At 35.5% G+C, this 21,066-nt stretch overlaps 2 protein-coding genes across 2 annotated transcripts in view; one reads left to right on the top strand and one right to left on the bottom strand.

The window, feature by feature from the left end:
* Positions 1-8,286, bottom strand: part of LOC125677872 (uncharacterized) — a 29,974-nt gene extending 21,688 nt beyond the window's left edge. The window contains exons 1-4 of the mRNA XM_056156527.1: positions 8,231-8,286; positions 5,258-5,470; positions 734-931; positions 357-533 (exon numbers count right to left, since the gene is read on the bottom strand). Of these exons, the coding sequence (XP_056012502.1) occupies positions 357-533; positions 734-931; positions 5,258-5,470; positions 8,231-8,233 (591 nt within the window). The 5' untranslated portion in view covers positions 8,234-8,286. The remainder of the gene's footprint in view (positions 1-356; positions 534-733; positions 932-5,257; positions 5,471-8,230) is intronic.
* A 146-nt stretch (positions 8,287-8,432) lies between these two features.
* On the top strand, positions 8,433-19,259 carry LOC125677873 (centromere protein J-like). The gene is made up of 2 exons (XM_048915986.2): positions 8,433-8,559; positions 13,211-19,259. Exon 2 carries the CDS (start codon positions 13,327-13,329, stop codon positions 17,461-17,463), a length of 4,137 nt encoding a protein of 1,378 aa, XP_048771943.2. The 5' UTR covers positions 8,433-8,559; positions 13,211-13,326; the 3' UTR covers positions 17,464-19,259.
* The last annotated feature ends 1,807 nt before the right edge of the window (positions 19,260-21,066 follow it).

The following is a 21,066-nucleotide window of genomic DNA, read 5'->3' as shown; positions in this document are numbered from 1 at the left end:
TAACTCAATAACTGACATTCTAATTTTTGCTGACTATTAGAAATACCTTATTGAAGCATTCTAAACATTAAAAATGGAAAAATAAAATTTTAAGATTTTCATCTCAAACCGTGTCTATGTCCCTTTAATCAAAGGTCACAGTGACCTCACTTTCAAGTGCGACCCACCCTCTACCCAAGTTGTATCAGCTGAAAAAGTTTGATGATTCTAGATCTCAGAGTATTTTAAAAGTTACGAGCTGAACACGAAGTGGGACAGACAGACAGACGCAATTGCCATACCATAATATGTACTGTATAAAGACGGGAGTATAAAAATGAAATTTATTTCTTAAATGAATGAATTTTGATACTAACTTCCTTTGGAAAATCCTTTTTGAGAGCAGCTTCTTTACAAACCAGTTTTACATATTCCCTTTTGTGGAAAGCTTGGACTTCTCCCTTGGCAATATCGAAAAGGTTAATAATCGACTGTTTACCACAATCATTGCATCCCTCTGGGTAAAGATCCAAATCTGAATCACTTGGAGATTCCTGTCCAAAATCACAATAAAACTTCATTTTTTCATGCTTTAAATAACTTATATATTACAGAATTTGTTCACTTGTGATTCGTTTATTACATAATTTGCATACAATTTCTTATTCTAAAATTTTTTCTATCATTCAAGCATATTTTTGACAACATTTTTAGCTTTATATATATTCATTAACATGTACAAAAGAGAAAATACCTGAACAGGAGTAGTATACTTGTTTTTTTGTAGCTGCATGAGTTGCTGATCTGAGGCCTGTAAAGATTCTAACTGAATCTGTGCTCCCGCTTTCCATTGTGAGTTACTGCTTGATATCAATTTGGACAGAGGCGTTCCGTCCAGCCGCATCATGCCGTGTTTTTTGAGACCCTCTGTCCTTTTTAAACTCTCAAAAAACTGAAACATGAATATTAAATATATTTTACAATAAGTGTCCTCATATGGAGTTGAGAAGTGCATACACTATATCACAAGATCAAAAAAAGAATGATATATTAAGTTTGATACAGTAATCAGTGTTTGTCAATGAGATGTAATGATGAATATGCAAAGTGTAATGATGAATATGCAGTGAAGATGAGATTATAACCAGTGTTTGTCAATGAGATGTAATGATGAATATGCAGTGAAGATGAGATTATAACCAGTGTTTGTCAATGAGATGTAATGATGAATATGCAGTGAAGATGAGATATTATCAGTGTTGGTCAATGAGATGTAATGATGAATATGCAGTGAAAATGAGATATTATCAGTGTTTGTCAATAAGATGTAATGATGAATATGCAGAGTGTAATGATGAATATGCAGTGAAGATGAGATTATAACCAGTGTTTGTCAATGAGATGTAATGATGAATATGCAGTAAAGATGAGATATTATCAGTGTTTGTCAATGAGATGTAATGATGAATATGCAGAGTGTAATGATGAATATGCAGTGAAGATGAGATTATAACCAGTGTTTGTCAATGAGATGTAATGATGAATATGCAGTGAAAATGAGATTATTATCAGTGTTTGTCAATGAGATGTAATGATGAATTTGCAGTGAAGATGAGATATTATCAGTGTTTATCAATGAGATGTAATGATGAATATGCAGTGAAGATTAAGATTATTATCAGTGTTAACTACCCGAGACACATAAATTTTGCCACAGGCAAACACATTTCTTAAAAGTTTGTATCAACGCCCAACTGGACATTTTAAAATTTCTGCTAAATAAAATTTAGATGTATCATATCTACTTTATATCGTACCGGTAACAAAGGTGTAACAAGCCAAGGGGCAGATTTTTGTCAATTTTATAAAATTACACATGATCGAGATCGAAGTTATGGGAACTGAGTCCTAGTCACATAATGGCTTTAATTAGAAGATAAACAGTGATAAAAGTAATTTTAAAAATAGTGGTTATTTTCTCAGAGCTAGTAGGTCTTTGGCTTACAATTTTTAAATGCAGGCAGCCCTGTGTTTCTAGCTAAACAGCGAGATTCAAACATTGTTATTATACATGGACATTACTGTATTCTCACTACAGATACAGTAAACAGCGAGATTCAAACATTGTTATTATACATGGACATTACTGTATTCTCACTACAGATACAGTAAACAGCGAGATTCAAACATTGTTATTATACATGGACATTACTGTATTCTCACTACAGATACAGTAAACAGCGAGATTCAAACATTGTTATTATACATTACTGTATTCTCACTACAGATACAGTAAACAGCGAGATTCAAACATTGTTATTATACATGGACATTACTGTATTCTCACTACAGATACAGTAAATTCTTGGAATTATCACCACTTGATTCATCGCCATTTTCACTATATACCACCACATTTTGTCAGGAACATTTTTCCTTCTATATAAATCTCCTGCTAAATTCATATACTCCCATCCACCATCTTGTTTTTAATTGTTAGGATGTCAAATGTCTTGATATACCACCAAACGTGTGTGATCAGAGACAGTGTTAAATATACAAGAAAGGAGTTTTCATTCAATATGCAATGCGTATGATTGAAATATTGATTGAAATGCTCTCTAATCAATTATTCACCAAATTCAATATATCACCATATTTCCCTAATCCAAAAAAGGAAGTGTTTAACACAAATTAACTGTATACAGAGGGTATCATTACAACCCTGTGTGTTCATTGGTTCAGTCTTGTATACAGCTGTGTGTTCATTGGTTCAGTCTTGTATACAGCTGTGTGTTCATTGGTTCAGTCTTGTATACAGCTGTGTGTTCATTGGTTCAGTCTTGTGTACAGACAGTTGTGTGTTCATTGGTTCAGTCTTGTGTACAGTCAGTTGCGTATTCATTGGTTCAGTCTTGTGTACAGACAGTTGCGTATTCATTGGTTCAGTCTTGTGTACAGTCAGTTGTGTATTCATTGGTTCAGTCTTGTGTACAGACAGTTGTGTGTTCATTGGTTCAGTCTTGTGTACAGTCAGTTGTGTATTCATTGGTTCAGTCTTGTGTACAGACAGTTGTGTGTTCATTGGTTCAGTCTTGTGTACAGTCAGTTGTGTATTCATTGGTTCAGTCTTGTGTACAGTCAGTTGTGTATTCATTGGTTCAGTCTTGTGTACAGACAGTTGTGTGTTCATTGGTTCAGTCTTGTGTACTGTCAGTTGTGTGTTCATTGGTTCAGTCTTGTGTACAGTCTGTTATATGTTCATTGGTTCAGTCTTGTGTACAGACAGTTGCGTATTCATTGGTTCAGTCTTGTGTACAGACAGTTGTGTGTTCATTGGTTCAGTCTTGTGTACAGTCAGTTGTGTATTCATTGGTTCAGTCTTGTGTACAGACAGTTGCGTATTCATTGGTTCAGTCTTGTGTACAGACAGTTGTGTATTCATTGGTTCAGTCTTGTGTACTGTCAGTTGTGTGTTCATTGGTTCAGTCTTGTGTACAGTCAGTTGTGTGTTCATTGGTTCAGTCTTGTGTACAGTCAGTTGTGTATTCATTGGTTCAGTCTTGTGTACAGTCAGTTGTGTATTCATTGGTTCAGTCTTGTGTACAGTCAGTTGTGTGTTCATTGGTTCAGTCTTGTGTACAGACAGTTGCGTATTCATTGGTTCAGTCTTGTGTACAGTCAGTTGTGTGTTCATTGGTTCAGTCTTGTGTACAGTCAGTTGTGTATTCATTGGTTCAGTCTTGTGTACAGTCAGTTGCGTATTCATTGGTTCAGTCTTGTGTACAGACAGTTGTGTGTTCATTGGTTCAGTCTTGTGTACAGACAGTTGCGTATTCATTGGTTCAGTCTTGTGTACAGTCAGTTGTGTGTTCATTGTTTCAGCTTTGTATACAAAAACGTCCTATAATTTTATCAAACTTTAAGGAATGGAATTTGTGATTAGATCTTTTCAGTAGCGGAGGTTTAGGGGGGATTTTGGTAAAACCTCCCCATTCTTCGGTTGTTGTTGATTTTTTTTTAAATCAACAAGTCAAGTTTCTTCTTTTTGTTTAAATTCTCTAAAGGATGTGGTGACTATGATTGATTGATTTTATATTATCTAACTATATCACTCATATGGAAACCATTGCCGGGGAAAGGTTGCAAAATTTAGGCACTTGCAGCCTTTGAGCAGGGAGGGATTATTATCATGCCATGCCTGCTGTGATACGGGGCCTCAGTTTTTGCGTTCTCATTCAAAGGACCACCCCATTTAGTCGCCTCTTATGACAAGCAAGCTGTTGTGAGAACCTATTCTAACCCGGATATAAATAAAAGGTAAAAGGAACAAGAATTTCAGTCTAAAATGCACCATATTGAATCAATCTTTTTACAATTTTCTGGATCCCCTAATGGGAAGGGGTTTACCCCCTCCCATGCCCTCCCCCTTTGGGTCTCACCCCCCCCCCCCTCCTCTACACACACACACACTAAAGTCTAGATTTGCCACTCCTTGTTCCTGATCCTTCTCGGGGTAAAATACATAATGTCAGCATCACTGAATAAACAATTCAAAATTCTTCTGAGCGAAATTAAAGTTGTATTTCCTATTCTACCTTTATTTTCAAGAATAAAACCTTGCATGAAAATGTGTCCTCTAAAAAAAATTACATGATTAAGGTCACTTAGATAAAAAAGTTGTATTTAGTTGTGTTTTTGTACTAGATATAAATTTTGTTGTGTATTTTGTACTAGATATAGATTTTGTTATGTATTATGTACTAGACGTAAACTAGATTTTGTTGTGTATTTTGTACTAGATATAAATTTTGTTGTGTATTTTGCACTAGATATAAATTTTGTTGTGTATTTTGTACTAGATATAGATTTTGTTGTGTATTTTGTACTAGACGTAAACTAGATTTTGTTGTGTATTTTGTACTAGATATAAATTTTGTTGTGTATTTTGCACTAGATATAAATTTTGTTGTGTATTTTGTACTAGATGTAAACTAGATTTTGTTGTGTATTATGTACTAGGCGTAAACTAGATTTTGTTGAAAGGATGCTATAATTATACACAAAGACCAATCTTGGTTTCTAAAAGTTTGAAGGTTGATTTTGAAATATCAAATATGTATATCATTGATATTAGTTTCTATTAGGCTTATTGAAATTTAATATGACAGTCAGAATACTGCTTGTTGTTAGGGAAAGGGGAATTCATTCTCTCTCTCTCTCTCTCTCTCTCTCTCTCAGCATAACAAATCATTATACATGTATTATTAGCCCTCACCTGTTTTGGGTATTTATATGCCAATGTCTTTTCACTCTTCAATAACCATCTGTATTCCTCCCAAGCTTTTCTAACATCATTTCTTCTATTGGGAAAGCTTATCCCATATTCTGTCAAAAAAAATTCGATTTTGTCCCTGGAGTGTCTCTCATTGTATTTTACTTTCTGTTCCACACCATCATGATTGGTGGAAAAGGATCTTGCTAGAGAGGACTGTAAAAAAAATAAACATTACATTACAAACATTTGTACAGACATTTGCGACCCAGTTCAATCATAATTAATAGTACTAATCATATGTTATCGAGATTCCAATATTGCTACGTCATATCATGTAGTGAGATTATGTAACAATGAACAATGTTTATATCTGGTTGCTTCTTATGAGCCATGATGTTTGCGCAATGTTTGTTTACATTGGATTGCTCGTCCAGTGTGCGAAACTAACTTTAAAATCCTATAGACTTTCGATCCATAGTCATTTCATTTCCTATAGACCACAACAAATTCCTATAGACCGAAATTTAACATGCAATATTCATTGTTATTAAAAAATAAATAATAGACACAAATTCGATTTGGTAATTCGTTCATAGTTTGATTATATTCTTTTTCAATTTCATGCACAAGCTTTTCAATTAGAATTTTGTTTTCTTTTTCATTCTGTTCCAGCTCAGTTTCACTGTCTGATTCTTCATCTAAGTCCCTTCTACTACATTTCGTTTTCTCATAATTTTCTGCGACTTTAGCCTTGCTGGAACTTGTTGTACTGACCGCCTTCCGTTTGATTCCAGGTTCCAAGGTGTGCATTTTCCATATATTTTTAATCGTTCAAAAAAGGACTTTCCAAATTTGCACGAAAATGACGTACATTGAAGTAAATATCAAATTGATCCCCCCCACCGTTGAAAATTGAATAATCTAATTCGAATGATTTGTAATTACATTGTGGAACATTATAAACTGGTCCTGCTTCTCATATATGTTTAATAAGTGGCGGGAAACCACTTTTTTTACTCAGAATTCCTATAGACAAGTCGGTCTATAGCTATTTCGATCGTTATAGACCGACTCAATTTTCTATAGACATTGTCTATCGGTCCATGATTAATTTCGCACACTGCTCGTCCCGAGCAATCATTGTTTGTTTACATAGCATTGCTCCTTCTGAGCAATGCATATTACCTACATTTGACTGTGTCTGGAGTTTTTCGCTATTTTCCCCAAAATTTGTTAACACGATTGACTCAGGAAGCACTGGTAAAAGTAGCAATTCTATCACTGGTCATAATTGTGTTTGCTGTTTTTTGGAAATTATACCAATCTATGCAGAGAAGAACTGGAGGGATAACTAGTACGTATGAAATACTTCAAGTGAAAGAGCTTTAAATCAAGAAGCCAGAGGTTACAATGAGGAAGTGAGATTGCCAGGATCAGGATTAAACCTTCAAGTCAAACAGACATTCAAAGGTGAAGGATCAGAAGTGTGGAGTGAATTTGCGAGATATTTTGAGAATATAGCTGCAATAAATAATTGGTCCATTGACATGAAGCGAAGAGTTCTTATTACTACATTCCGTGGACAAGCAGAAGCATTCGCATATGGATTATCAGACAGTATATTACAGGATTAAAACCAACTTAAACTGCAGATATACAACAGACTTTGGAATAAAGCTATGAAGGAGAGCTAAAATGTTGAGGCAAAAATGCGGCGAAAGTTAGCGACAGAATCATTCCGAGATTTTGGCCAAGACATCGCTGATTTATATAAAAGAGCTCATCCTGGAAATCGTGACTATGTGGAAGAAGTTAGCCTCAAAACTTTTATGGAAAACTGTAACACTGATGAACATTTCTGCCTAGCTGTGAAGCACACTAGACCAAAGAGTTTGCAGGAAGCACATCTTCGCAAGCCAAGGATTGTAGATAGAGAAGTGGAGCAGACCGTAAATCCTTGGCTAGCAAAGATGCAGGAAGCGGTGACAGCTGCAATGCAGGAGGAATGCATTCATATGACAGAGAACAGGAATTTAGGAAATAAGGAAAACAACCCTGCAAGACCCGTTTACGGAGTAAGTGAGTCCACTAATGTAAAGACTCCAGTTACCGAGAATAGATCGTATGCTAACACAGAAGTAGAAGGGAAAAAGAACATTGAAGAAATGTTATGGATGCAACTCTTCTATGCACCTGTATAAAGCCTGTCCAAAGCAGAAAGATGTTGATGACAAGATTACACAGAAATCTTTAAATTCAAGAGTGCTGAGGCAGTCAGCCATGTGTCGGCACGGCATTTAGTAAAGCGGCCTAGTACAGGAGAATTACAACATCGTGATCGGGGATGGCAGTAGAGAGAAGTCTACAGTATCAACTCAAACAGATGTTGGAAATTTGCACTTGAATATTGTGACTCTAACAAGAAGAATCATCTACAAGTTATAGAAATAAAACGGAAGCCAGGAATGAAACAAAATAAGATGTAACAAACACTAAAAACTGTTTAATTGTGTTCAAACTCTTACAGGTATATCTAACCCATGTAAACAAACAAAAAAACAAGAACAAAAAAACACATGACATGAGCTTTGGGATGTGGCGGTAAAACGGGTTCAGTCGCCAATGGCAAGATAGCTCACCTGACTAAAAATTCGGGGGGCCACAGGGTGGGGGGTGGGGGGTGAATTTCAGTCTAGTCAGTTGCATTTTCTCCCTTCTTGTTACAGAAGTATTGTTTGACCTTAAATAATTTGATAATAAAATAATTTAAGGAAGTGGTTTGGCTATGTTGAGAAAACTCATTTATGTCAGAATGCCGTATTTTTAGCATGTGGGTGTCTCTTACATTTCCAAAATTTTGATCTAAAGTTTATTCTATCAATGTATCACGCGGTGTGACGTATATGTCACCTTTCAACTTTACATAAAGCCTATACTTATCCTCAAAACACTCTAAATCAGTAAAAATTGTACCATTTTCTTCCTCTATGATATTATCCTATTTTCGCTTTCGATATTAAAATCCCAAACCCGATCAAATTTAAAATTCCTAGTTTTAGATCAAGTACTTTTGAAATGTTATACAGTAGGCCTAATTGTTTTTTTTATTACGTCTTGGAATACTTAAAATTATTGAACTATTGCATATACTTTACTTGCAAATTGAATTTGAATCGGGATCGACCTTCTGGCAATAGAAAATGGCGGCATCAACAAACTGATACGAGCAAATGGTCGTCTCAACTTCACGTGCTTTGACTGATTGGTTTAGTACTATGTGGATTCCATGATTTCATTTTTGGGTATGTATTTGTGTACTCTTTATCGAAGTAAAGTAATTGCTCTCCTATAGACTTGAAAGAGACATTTAGAAAGGTGTTGTTATGTAAACAATCGAGAACTGACTTGCTGTTAAGCGATTTTTAAAATATTAAAAAAAAAAAATTGTAATATATATACAGTGTGACCGTTGGTCCGAGCGAAGCATGACATGGTCATTGGCGTGTCCCAAGTGGTAATCATAATTCCGTTAAGTACGGTAGATTATGATTCATTTAAAATATATATTTTTTATGAAATTTCCCTTGCGCTAAACACCCAGTAACATCTTAATATTAAAGGGGTTTATATGGGGACAACAGTTCTACAGGATCCGCCTATTCATTGAACGCGGGAAATAAAATGCAAGGCGACGTAAACGGTGCATTGTGATGTCAAATTTAGCCTTGGCTTTTTTCTCTTTTTCAGAGCAAACAATTAATATGATTACGGTGTGACCGTTGGGGCGACCACAGCATATCTGAATACATTTTCAAAAAATTTATATTGAAAACAAGGAAAACTGATCTGGTTCACTGTCAATACGTAGGATTACTGTCTTGCTCTTCTCGCCAATGTAGGAACCAGTTTAGCGGGAAATGCAACTAGCGTGTTGTGACGTAGCCTGGTAGTTGTGACGTGACTGTTTACATTTCTTTAGACAATATTTTAAAAAGAAAAAGAAAGGGGGAAGAATATGATTGTCATCCTTTCCTTTCAAATAAGAAAGGTTTGTAATACTTCAAAGATTTTTTTAATTATTATTTTACGAATCGAACCATCCGCCATTTTGTACGAGGGACTTCTGGGATTGGCGTCAAAAAAAATTCTTGTTAGAGGTTGAGATTTAGCTCGGATTATTTCCCGCGCTCTAGTCATTAGAGCTCGCAGTACGAGCCATCGCTGTGCTCACTATAAACAACAACAATAGATCCCGTATGCAATTAAAAAGGCCGTTAAAACTAAACAAAATTAACCAATAAATTCAAAATGGTAAAAAAATAACCGTAAGTATATCGTATATTCTTATTTAAAGAAACTCATGAACTCGTTCATCTATTTAGTCGTATTACTGTTTTTCTCTTTGATGACTGGCTAAAAACTGTAACAATAATAATCATACCATTCGTTTTTAACAAACTGGGTGTTTGAATTACAAATTATACGTCAGTCTTGTATTTTTGGCATTCAAAATTAAAACACAAATAACTCTAGAAGCAACTAATGAACAAAGCAATATGGCGGCGCCCATATGGATCACAAAATTTTCAGTGAACGTATGTAGACTTTATCTCTATTCATTTGTTGGTTTTCTCTTATTTTTAATTTTACATACGTGTTACCTTTAGAGCTTTGCTTCGCAGACGGGCCTTTGGCCCATCCGAGCTTCGCTCAGTATTAAAGAAAGTGTGATGCTTAAGTATCTTTTCTTACTATGATTTTTAAAACAAATGAGATATTAGATGTTTCATTAGAGTGAAAATTTTGCATTATATATATATATGCCAGTTACCGAACCGTATTATGTACTGTAGTCTGTAGCGGGTGCATAGAATCACCGAAATTACCGCTAATCACCGAAATTACCAATAAAGGGACCGAAATTACCTCAGTATATGTTCATCTATATACCATCTAGTCACACATCAAATTTCATGAACATTGCTAACGATATGAAGTAATTGTTTCCATAAAACCGATTATTGTGAAGTGTGAATCTGAGTTACTTCCCTTTACCGAACTCTCGTACACAGTAAGCGAACTATAAATAGCCAGTAAGTTATCTAAATCAGGACAAATATTTTATTTTATTTATCACACTTTATTTTATAAATCAATACGATATAACAGTCTGCGAAAATAGTGGTAGTCCGAATGCCCGTGGCCAGTAATTTTACTGTCGGACTTGTAAAATCTGCTTGGCAACAAGTCCGACTGGCTTATAAAAAAATTACCCGTCGGAGTTTTAATTTGACAATCGGAAGTAAATAAATATTACTCGCATGCTCAAGTCATAGAATTAGAATAACTCGCCCCAAACAAAGTCATTCGTCCCATTAATTATGCATCTTCACTCGGTCTGTTCCGGATTTGTGTTGAACATTATTCAGATTTCACATGCGTATAATTACATTTCTTTTTTCGGGCAAGTGAAATTGAGTTCAGGCATGTGAATTTCCTGAAAATGGTTGCCCGAACGGCTTGTGGTTTGCAAATCTTAATATCATTGACTGATATAAAACATAAGGCACGTGGTGTATATCAATATTTGATATGCAAAGTGCAGTTATAAGAAAGAATCGACAATATATATTTGTTGATATATAAAACTTAAAGTAGGCAATGTATTCAAAATTTTTAAAAAATATTTTATTTTATGGATGCAAGTTGTCGCACTGCATAATGTTACTGTCAAACTAATTCGGTGATATACGGTGTTGATGGCATCTATTATTTCGTCAGAGATTTGGACTTCCAATGCGCTAAATGTTTCAAATAGTCATTGTGAAAAATACTATTTATATCGTTATAACCAGTTTTTGTGAATTTTGATAATCACTGGGGTCAATGTGATTTCCATTAAACTCTTCAAAGCAACACATATTATTTTTGTAAATTCAAATTCATGAATTAGAGGTTGAATAAGGTGAGATAGATATAAAATTGATTACATCATTGGTAATATTATTTATTTAAAAACATAAATTGCATTGGTAGCAGGTCGTTCCATTCCACAGTCGGTACATCCCTAGACGGTCCGTCCCATGGTCGATTCAGCCCATTTTTCTTAGTCGATCCGGCCCCTCCAATGTTTTTTCATCAAAGATATAATAAATGATTATTACTTAAGAAAAAGGGAAGTTTTTGCATATATATTGCAATTATAGTTATCAAAATTAGATAACTGCCTAAGTTAGAGGTGTAAATAAAATTGTTAATACAACCCTTAACTAGGATTTATAATTTTTGTTTGAAGTGCGATGGTTATGAAAATGTGTGCTCATTAATTATTGTAGAAACATCGCTATTCAACTATGTATAACAATCAATGTAAATGTGTGTCCCATGTCCACTGATCATTTTGAAAACACCTTAGTGAAAACAGTTTTTGTTATTGCATTGTTGTGCAACCTTTGATAATTAATTATGAGCTTACAGTAACCTTACTATTAGAAGTTTTTTTTGTTTTTTTTTAAACTCCAGAAGTTCAAAGAATCGCTCATGATTTGGAAATAGAATGTGGCAGGTATAGAAATATTCCAAGAAATGACTGAGTATGTAAATTTTGTTTAAAAAGCAAATTTCAATATGGAGGAACACATACCTTAATATACATTACTTGGATCAAGATGAAATACGCAGATGAATTAAACCAATTCAGTACTGTAAATAGCACTTGGAAAAATAGTGATTATTTTTTCTAGGTCGGATCGACTAGGGGACGGTTAGTCTAGGGACGGATTGGTAATGGGACGAATCGACTAAGGGACGGATTGATTATAGTCAATGATATGTTTCAAAATATTGAATCCAAGGACAATAACTCCGTTTTGAATTAATTTTTTATCAAGTCCATTTTAGAGCGAGATTAATATAAGCCTTTTGGCTTGTTTCTCAATCTATTTCATGTATAAGACATTGTTTGTAAACATTATCGAATTATTTACGAATAAATATTGTTTAAACTAACTAAGTCCATTATGCAATAGATTTCCTTTATTTTTCACAAGCATTTTACCAAGGTGATAAGGAATCATTATCTGTGTCTTTTCGTGAAACTACATAAAATTTTAATCCATGAGTGATTTTGAATAGTTCAGCTGTATGGTGCCAGACTTCGGTTTTTAGGGGGGTATACATATTCTAGAAGCTATAGATTTGAAATTATTAAGGAAAGGTATGAATTTTTTTTCATAAATAACTATAACAGATGTACATCTACTAATATAAACAGAAAAAATGACATGTAAACCATGCTATAAGGAAATTGTGTCCACATTTATTCGTTTTTTAACATTTTGGAGAATAACGCTAATTCGATAATTCTGCACTTATTATTCTAAAACTTGATGAACATATTGAAAATGACATGTGTTTTAGTTATTGAAATGTTTCTTGATAAATAAATGCAATTAAACAATTTTCTTGTTGTTTTTATTTTAAGATAACGACAAAGAACTGTTTCCAATGAATTTCATAAAAATCTACATAGGGGTACATGACTTCAGTAGTGTCTGTAATGAAAATTAATATGGAAATCCTTAACTAATTTGCATTTTTTCATTACTCTGAATGTTAATTTATTGATTCCAAACCAAAAAAATGCTACCTAAACCCCAAAAATCCAGGACTAAGGACCCACCTTAAGGCAATATATGACGGCAGCAATAAGCATTTGTACCCACCGCGTGTGAACGATAGTATGTTTTGCGTCTCACTGTGCGTAAGAGTTCCACAAAGGGAAAGAACTATTGGGCAACTCGGAAATTGCGTATTGGTTGTTCAGGCATACTCCAAAACTTCTTGGTTTTTTTTTTTTATGGAATATATCAGATATAGTAGTCTAGAGATGAAAGAAATTCAATTTGATGTAAACATCTAGTGTTACTAAATTTCTGATTTTTTTAATTGCAGGAAGGAAATTTTTACCAATGATTTAAAGACTTGAAGTGATCAGAATGATACCAAAGCCTACAACAGATGAGAATCTTTTCCAAAATTATCCAGATTCTGGATAATACAGGAATCCCATGAAAAAGAACAGTCAGACAATGGATGCTAAGCAAAGAGAAAATGTACAGAGATCTGGAGTTGTGGTGGACTTTGATGCAAAACTTCATGGCAAAAACTCGTCAGTAAATCAAGATGGATCCTTTTCTCTCCAAAACACCATACAAAACCAAGCAACAACGGATTACTCCACTCTTTTGCCAAACATGTTTCTACAAACTATTAATTTTGATGCTGCTTTTCAACAACTGGGTATGAGAGGAAATGGTTCTGGTGCTGCAATGGATAATGGGAACCTAGATGATGAGGAAGAATCTGATGTGAATCCTTTGGAGCAACAACAAGTGATGGAACAAGCTCTGCTACTGCAGCGATTCAAGGAGCTCAGACAGTGGCAAATGCAGCAACAGGAAAAGTTGATGAGTCAGCAGAAACAGCAGCTAGAACTTTTACGCAAAGAACAGATGACAATCAAATCTGTCCTAAGCAAGAACAAGGACTCTAAAATAGGAGGAGCGAGCTTAAATGATGACGCTCTAACAAGAACACCACCACCATCACAAAGATTCACAAGACCCAGAGAGATGGATCGCAACATGAAGGCAGCAGAGATGTACAGCTCACGAGGTGTACCACACGAGGAACAAATGCTCAGCAGTGGAAAGCTGCCTGTACCGGTCATGTATGTCCCACTTAATGAGGATAAAGATGAAATAAATACTAATCCGGATTTGTTCAGTGACACAAACTCACGCACCAGTGAAATGACAGAGGAAAGGTTCTACAGAGAAGAAATGGTACACAAAAGAGAGAAGTCACCAAATGAGGACGATGAAGAGATGGAAGATGAAATGGATGATGATCAGTTGAAAAGTTTATCTGATTATGATATAGAAGATGGAGATTTCGACGAACCTGATGAAATTCAAAATGAGGAAATAACTGACCCAGATGAAAGACCGATTTTAGTCACAAAAACTTTTGAGGAGTTGTTGGAAGAACAATTAAGGGCTGAAAGTGAAAAGAGAAATTCAGAAAATGTAAGGAGTGTGGATAGTCCAAAGCATCTGTTTTTGAAGAAAGGACAAGGTATTTCCAGGTATGGTTCTTTAAAAGACAAAAAAGCCAATATTAGACCACCTCCGAGACCCCAAGCTGAAAAGTCCTTAGAATTAAAAGTAAACACTGGTCAACAAGCAGAAAAAACAGCTGCCAAAAACCTGTCACATCAAACAAAAACATCTTCAAAGGCAAGCTTGCAAAAACAAAATGAAATTAGAAATAGTGAAAAGACACTGAGAAGTGGGCAGCCAGTAATGACAAAGCCAACAGCAACAAAAGCCATGATTGATCCTAAAAGTACTAAACCTCCCAATACGCAGGGTCAGACTTCATCCAACAAAACTATCAACACGCAGGGTCAGACTTTATCCAACAAAACTATCAAGAATAACAGTAAGCAAGATGAACAGAGAAAAAGTGGTCTGAGAAAATCTTCCATCCCAGATGATGCTTCCTTTGTTGGCAAACTACATGAAAGGGAGATGAATGAGGAGTTAGAGAAGGGTGACTTAGAAGAGTTTGAAATGCTGGAAAATTTAGCTGACAATATGTCTTACTGTAGCAGCACATCCGTAATGGTGCAGAAGATGGAAGACAGAGTGAAAGATAAAAAGAGAAACCAGTCTAAGTTGGTGCTAAAACCTCTCACACAGACTGTTAAACCTGGTATGCAGAACAATGGCGGCAGTGAGAAGGCAACTGTGAAATCAGGTGCAATTTCTTCTGCTTCTGGTTCAGAACGCACAAAACCACCTGTTTTCACTAAAATTGAACTCCCCAAGTCAGTCGTTGAAAAAATAGACATTGCATCTTCAGAAAGTGAGGAAGAAGAAACAGATTCCTATGCTTTTGAGACAACTGACTCAGACAGTGAGCAAGAAAGGCAAAGTGATCTCAATCAAGTGAATAACGAGGACACAGATGAAGACGATTATAAAAACAAAAATGAAAATGCAGATGAAGAGGTTACATCTCCATCAAAATTAATGAAAAGGAAGATAGCACAGAAAGACAGATCGAGTCCAATACCGCAAGTCATGAGAGAAAGAAACGTGCTTCAATTGTTCAAGAGTTCTGGGATTGCAAAAACTATTGAAATTAAAACTGACTTTATCAATCAGAGCGATGAACAGAGTGAAGCAGACGACAGTGAAAAAGACTTTCAGATGCATGGAAAATTTCTGAATGGAAATTCTGATGACAGTGATAGTGAAGGCAGTCTGGTGTCTTATTCAGACCTGAACATTAAGAAAAATTACAATGAAACTAAGAACAAGGCTACATCAAGAAGATCAGATGTCCACGAGTATGATGATGAAGAGGAATGGGGAGAAACTACGCTTAAAGCTCACTCACCTGGTCTCACTAGTCAGAAACCCTCTGAGGCTATAGAGAGGAGCACACCACCCACTTCCAAACTGATGACCAAACTTTTCCCCAAACTAAAGAAGAATGAAACCAAGGAAACCCAGAATCAAGGGAACTTCCAGGTGAATACAGTTTTGCCGTCTGATGGAGTGCAGTCCAGATTACTGAGGGAAAAACTGGCAGAGCTAGACAAAGAGATAGAGAAGTTTAGGAATGAAAATGTTAACCTGCAGAAACTAAGAAAGGAAAGGGAAGATAGTCTATCAAAATTAAAGAAGGAGGTTTCTGATTTTGAAAAAGAAAAGTCAGAGGAGTTGAAAAGAATTCAAGAATATAAAACAGAGGAGATAAAGAAACTACGACACGAGAAGAAGGTGTTTGAGCAGTTACAGAAGGCAAAACGGAATAACCCAGACAAGAAGGAGAGGGAGGAGATAGAAATGCTGAAAACTCAGCTGAGGGAACTGCAGGAGGAGATGAAGAGGAAGGAATTAAGGTGGTCCGCTAACGATGCTCGAACAAAAGAAAAACTAAAACAGCTGGAGCATGAAAATTCACAACTGAAGGAAGAAATCAAAGTAATGGAGAAAAAACGTCTGGAATGGCTGCAGAAAGAGAAAAATTCACAGCACGAAAAGAAATCCCAAGAAATAGGAGCCATATCTAAGAATTCTGCCAGGCCCCAGGCAATCTCAACCTCTGCTGACTTTCAGAATTCTGCCAGGCCCCAGGCAATCTCAACCTCTGCTGACTTTCAGATGACAGACTCGGATGAAGAGAAGGACCCAGTGAGAGATATACCCGTAAACAAATCAACTACCTCCCTACTTAATCAGTTCTCGCAAAAGATGGACAAAAGCAGGTCACAATTTGATGAGGGACCTGCTACAAGTAGGCAGAGACCAGTCACAAGCTCGGGGAATTTCTACATGACACAGCCAGAGAATTCATTGAATCCGAAACTCAGTCAAAGTGATGGTTCCCAGGCTTCTAAAGAGGATGTACCACGAGGCGACCCGATTGTGTCAGCAGTTCCACAGGACACGAGTATATACACGGAAGGGGGCATGGACGGGTCTTATCTTGAATGGGTTCCCAGGAAGACTGCTCAGAAATACTCCATTGATCGCTCAGTCATTGACAAAGGTGATAAAAGGTTTCGAGAAGTACAACATCCGGATGGAAAAGTGGAGAAAATATACAGCACTGGTGTCCGTGAAATCTTGTTTACAAATGGTACAAGGAAAGAGATTTCTGCTGATGGAAAATCTGTTGTTGTGTCTTTCTTTAACGGTGACGTGAAACAAGTGACTGCAGACCAAAGAGTCATTTATTACTATGCGGAGGTGCAGACAACTCACAGCACGTATCCAGATGGACTGGAAATCATACAATTCCCAAACAACCAAGTAGAAAAACACTATCCGGAGGGAACAAAAGAAATCATTTTTCCAGATCAGACTATCAAATACCTGTTTCTGAATGGGTCGGAAGAAAGCATCTTTCCTGATGGAACTGTGATCCGGGTGGACAGGGATGGGACCAAGACGATGGAGTTTCCGAATGGTCAGAAGGAGATTCACACCCAGGACTACAAGAGGAGGGAGTATCCGGATGGAACTGTGAAGACGGTGTATCCGGACGGTCGACAGGAAACCAAGTACTCCAATGGAAGGATTCGAGTGAAAGATCGGGAGGGAAACATAATCATTGATAGAAGATCATGAATTCAACAAGAAAGTTTTTTCTCTCTTGTTAACAGGATATGAAATGTAAACTTTTATAAAACACTTAAAAACAGTGAGGTTCATATTCTGTCCAATACGTGACAAATAGAATGATGAACAAGAATATAGATCTAAGTGATAACAATTGCTACATGTGTATGTAATATATATATATATAAATATTTGTTGCTATAACAGAATGTAATATTTTGTTACGTATTTAACATGGATAGATCATAAGATTTCTCTACATAATGTAGAATTTTAGTACTTTCTCTATTTATGTCTTTTATTTGGATTCATTCTCAAATGTACATCAGCCTCCAGCCTCCCCCCCCCCCCCCCCCCCCCCCCCCCCCCCAGAAGAATCGCAGCAGTGTGATTGTATATTAATTTGAATGAAAGTGTCATTGTATTTCATTCTAATGTATAATTGCACTAGGTGCAGGTAATTTGTATGTTGCTATATTTTTATCAGTGTGACTTGACATACCCGGTAGTCATAGTTTATCAAACTTTGTCTACTGATAACATTTTAAAAATATTTTGTCAGTGTTGAGATGGGGTATTGAATGAAATTTTGAAAATGAACAGAAGTGTTAAACAGTTTAAATAAAACATGTAATTTAGTATGCTCATTATTACCAGGCAGGTTTTGTTGATAGATTTTTTGTCTTACTTCAGATTTCAAATTTTATTGGTTTTTTTTCAAGTAATATTATTTATTTACCCTCCATTTTATTCACACCATATCCTAAAATGAAAAGTTAAAACTGGACAAAATTAGCGATAAATGATTTGGGTTAAATTTAAATGGAACAAAATTGTTTTAAATGTGTCTGGACAAAAATGACGAGGCAAAAGTTTCCTTATAGATAGTAACTGTAGGCCTAGGTGTGTCTTATATAAGATCTGAATGAAATACAACTGTGATATTTTATAACTTGGATAAGAAACATCTAATATTTTTAGTAAGTTTAGCGTGTATTGGAATTTGCAAATATCCTCATTTTATGTACGAATTATAATTTCTGACAAAGTGTTGATATTACGTGTATATCTCACCAATACACTTTTGCTTTAAGGACCTGTGCGACATTTCTGATATTCTCTCTAAAATTATTTTCCATCTCCTTCATATGAAAAGTTTTTGTATGATTTCTGAAATAGGTTTGAATTTTATATTGTAGTAATATTCCCATACTTTGTATATCGACTAGGGTAGCTCAGTGGTTATATCATTTAGCTAGACAAGTAATGCCAGGATTATGGGTTCGATCAGTCCCCCATTGTTCCAGATATTTTTCTCCCTTTTTTGCTACAATAAATATGTAATGTCTGTACTTGTATATACAAATTTCTGTATTACATAAGACCAGAATTTACATGTTTACATTCTACAATCATGAACTATCAAAATATGCAAACTCGAAAATAGACATGATATCATAACTCAAGTTTTGTTTTTTTTTTTGTAGAAGCAAGATAGATAGCATGGGAATTGTATATGTAAAATGTCTTGAATAATATACATTAATTTTATTATCGAGAAACTTCACATATGTCCTTACAGTTGATATGAGATTTTTAAAACATTCTGTTAGCAACAAAATTCCCCGTACGAATGTCAAAGGTAAATCATGCAGATGGGCAACACCCAACCTTGAAGTTGTAATTCTTATCAGCAATGTATTTATTTTAATTTATAGATCTGATCGTTTTATTTATCATACAAATGTACAACATACCTATAAATATAGTTGCTATTTTTCTGTTAATTAAAGTTTTGAAAACAGTGTACTTCTTTGTGGTGATAGCATTGTGGCGTGAATTCGTTGAAATTATTTTGTAGGATAAATGCAGTGCTGGCATATTGTGAATTATGAATGATTTATACAATATAGGACGTAACCATCGATCTCTCCACTCAATGAAACTAATATAAGAACCACCTTACAAATACAACCTCGATTTCGTGAGTTGGCCCTCTAGGCGAAATAGATTTAATATTTTATTTCACAGAACTGAAAAATCTGTAAAAGTTTGTGTTTTATCTTTTGTCTGTAGTTGTTCCATGATACAGAGGCCAGCACCCATATTACACTTAAAGGTCTAACAACTAAGACCAGCACTCCGTCTAACATCCAACATATTTCCGTTGTGTGCAATTTGTGAAAATATGGTTTTATGGAATTAAAATGTGCTGTTCCTTAGATATGACATGAATTTACACTCTGAAAAAAAGTGCAGCATTTAATGAATTTTAACAAGAGGCCCAAGGGCCACATCGCTCACCTGAGTCACCTTGGTCCATATCAGAAGACTTTCCATATATATTTGCATGTAAAACCCTAGTCCCTATTATGGCCCCAACCTACCCCTGGAGGCCATGGTTTTTGCAAACTTGAATCTACACTATGTCAGAAAGTTTTCATGTAAATGTGAACTTCTTTGGCCCAATGGTTCTTGAGAACAAGATTTTTAAAGATTTTTCCTATATATTTGTATGTAAAACTTTGATCCCCCCTTGTGGCCCTATCCTACCCCCAGGGGCCATGATTTGAACAAACTTGAATCTGCACTATGTCAGAAAGCTTTCATGTAAATATCAGCTTTTCTGGCTTAGTGGTTCTTGAGAAGAAGATTTTTAAAGATTTTTTCCTATATATTTGTATGTAAAACTTTGATCCCCTATTGTGGCTCCATCCGACCCCCGGGGGCCAGGATTTTAACAATTTAAAATCTGCACTATATTAGGAAGCTTTCATATAAATCTCAGCTTTTCTGGCTCAGTGGTTCTTGAGAAGAAGATTTTTAAAGCTTTTTTCCTATATATTTGTATGTAAAACTTTGATCCCCTATTGTGGCTCCATCCGACCCCCGGGAGCCAGGATTTTAACAATTTAGAATCTGCACTATATCAGGAAGCTTTCATATAAATCTCAGCTTTTCTGGCTCAGTGGTTCTTGAGAAGAAGATTTTTAAAGATTTTTTCCTATATATTTGTATGTAAAACTTTGATCCCCTATTGTGGCTCCATCCGACACCGGGGGCCAGGATTTTAACAATTTAAAATCTGCACTATATCAGGAAGTTTTCATATAAATCTCAGCTTTTCTGGCTCAGTGGTTCTTGAGAAGAAGATTTTTAAAGATTTTTTCCTATATATTTGTATGTAAAACTTTGATCCCCTATTGTGGCCCCATCCGACCCCCGGGGCCCAGGATTTTAACAATTTAAAATCTGCACTACCTAATAAAGCTTATCTATAAATTTCATCTTTTCTGACCTAGTGGTTCTTGAAAAGATTTTTTAATGACCCTACTCTATTTTTACCTTTTCTTGATTATCTCCCCTTGGAAGGTGGCCTGGCCCTTTATTTTGATAATTTAGAATTTCCTTTACCTAAGGATGCTTTGAGCCAACTTTGGTTGAAATTGGCCCAGTGGTTTTTGAGAAGAAGTCAAAAATGTTAAAAGTTTACAGACAGACGGACGTCGGAATACGGATGATCAGAAAAGCTCACGTGAGCTAAAAAGTACTTTTGGTCTAAAGTCCCAGACAATAACATGGAGTCTAAACTTCACGATCATCTGATGATAG

This window comes from Ostrea edulis, chromosome 2 (assembly GCF_947568905.1).
Source record: "Ostrea edulis chromosome 2, xbOstEdul1.1, whole genome shotgun sequence".
Lineage (NCBI taxonomy): Eukaryota > Metazoa > Mollusca > Bivalvia > Ostreida > Ostreidae > Ostrea > Ostrea edulis.
This window is presented reverse-complemented; position numbering and strand designations above follow the sequence as displayed.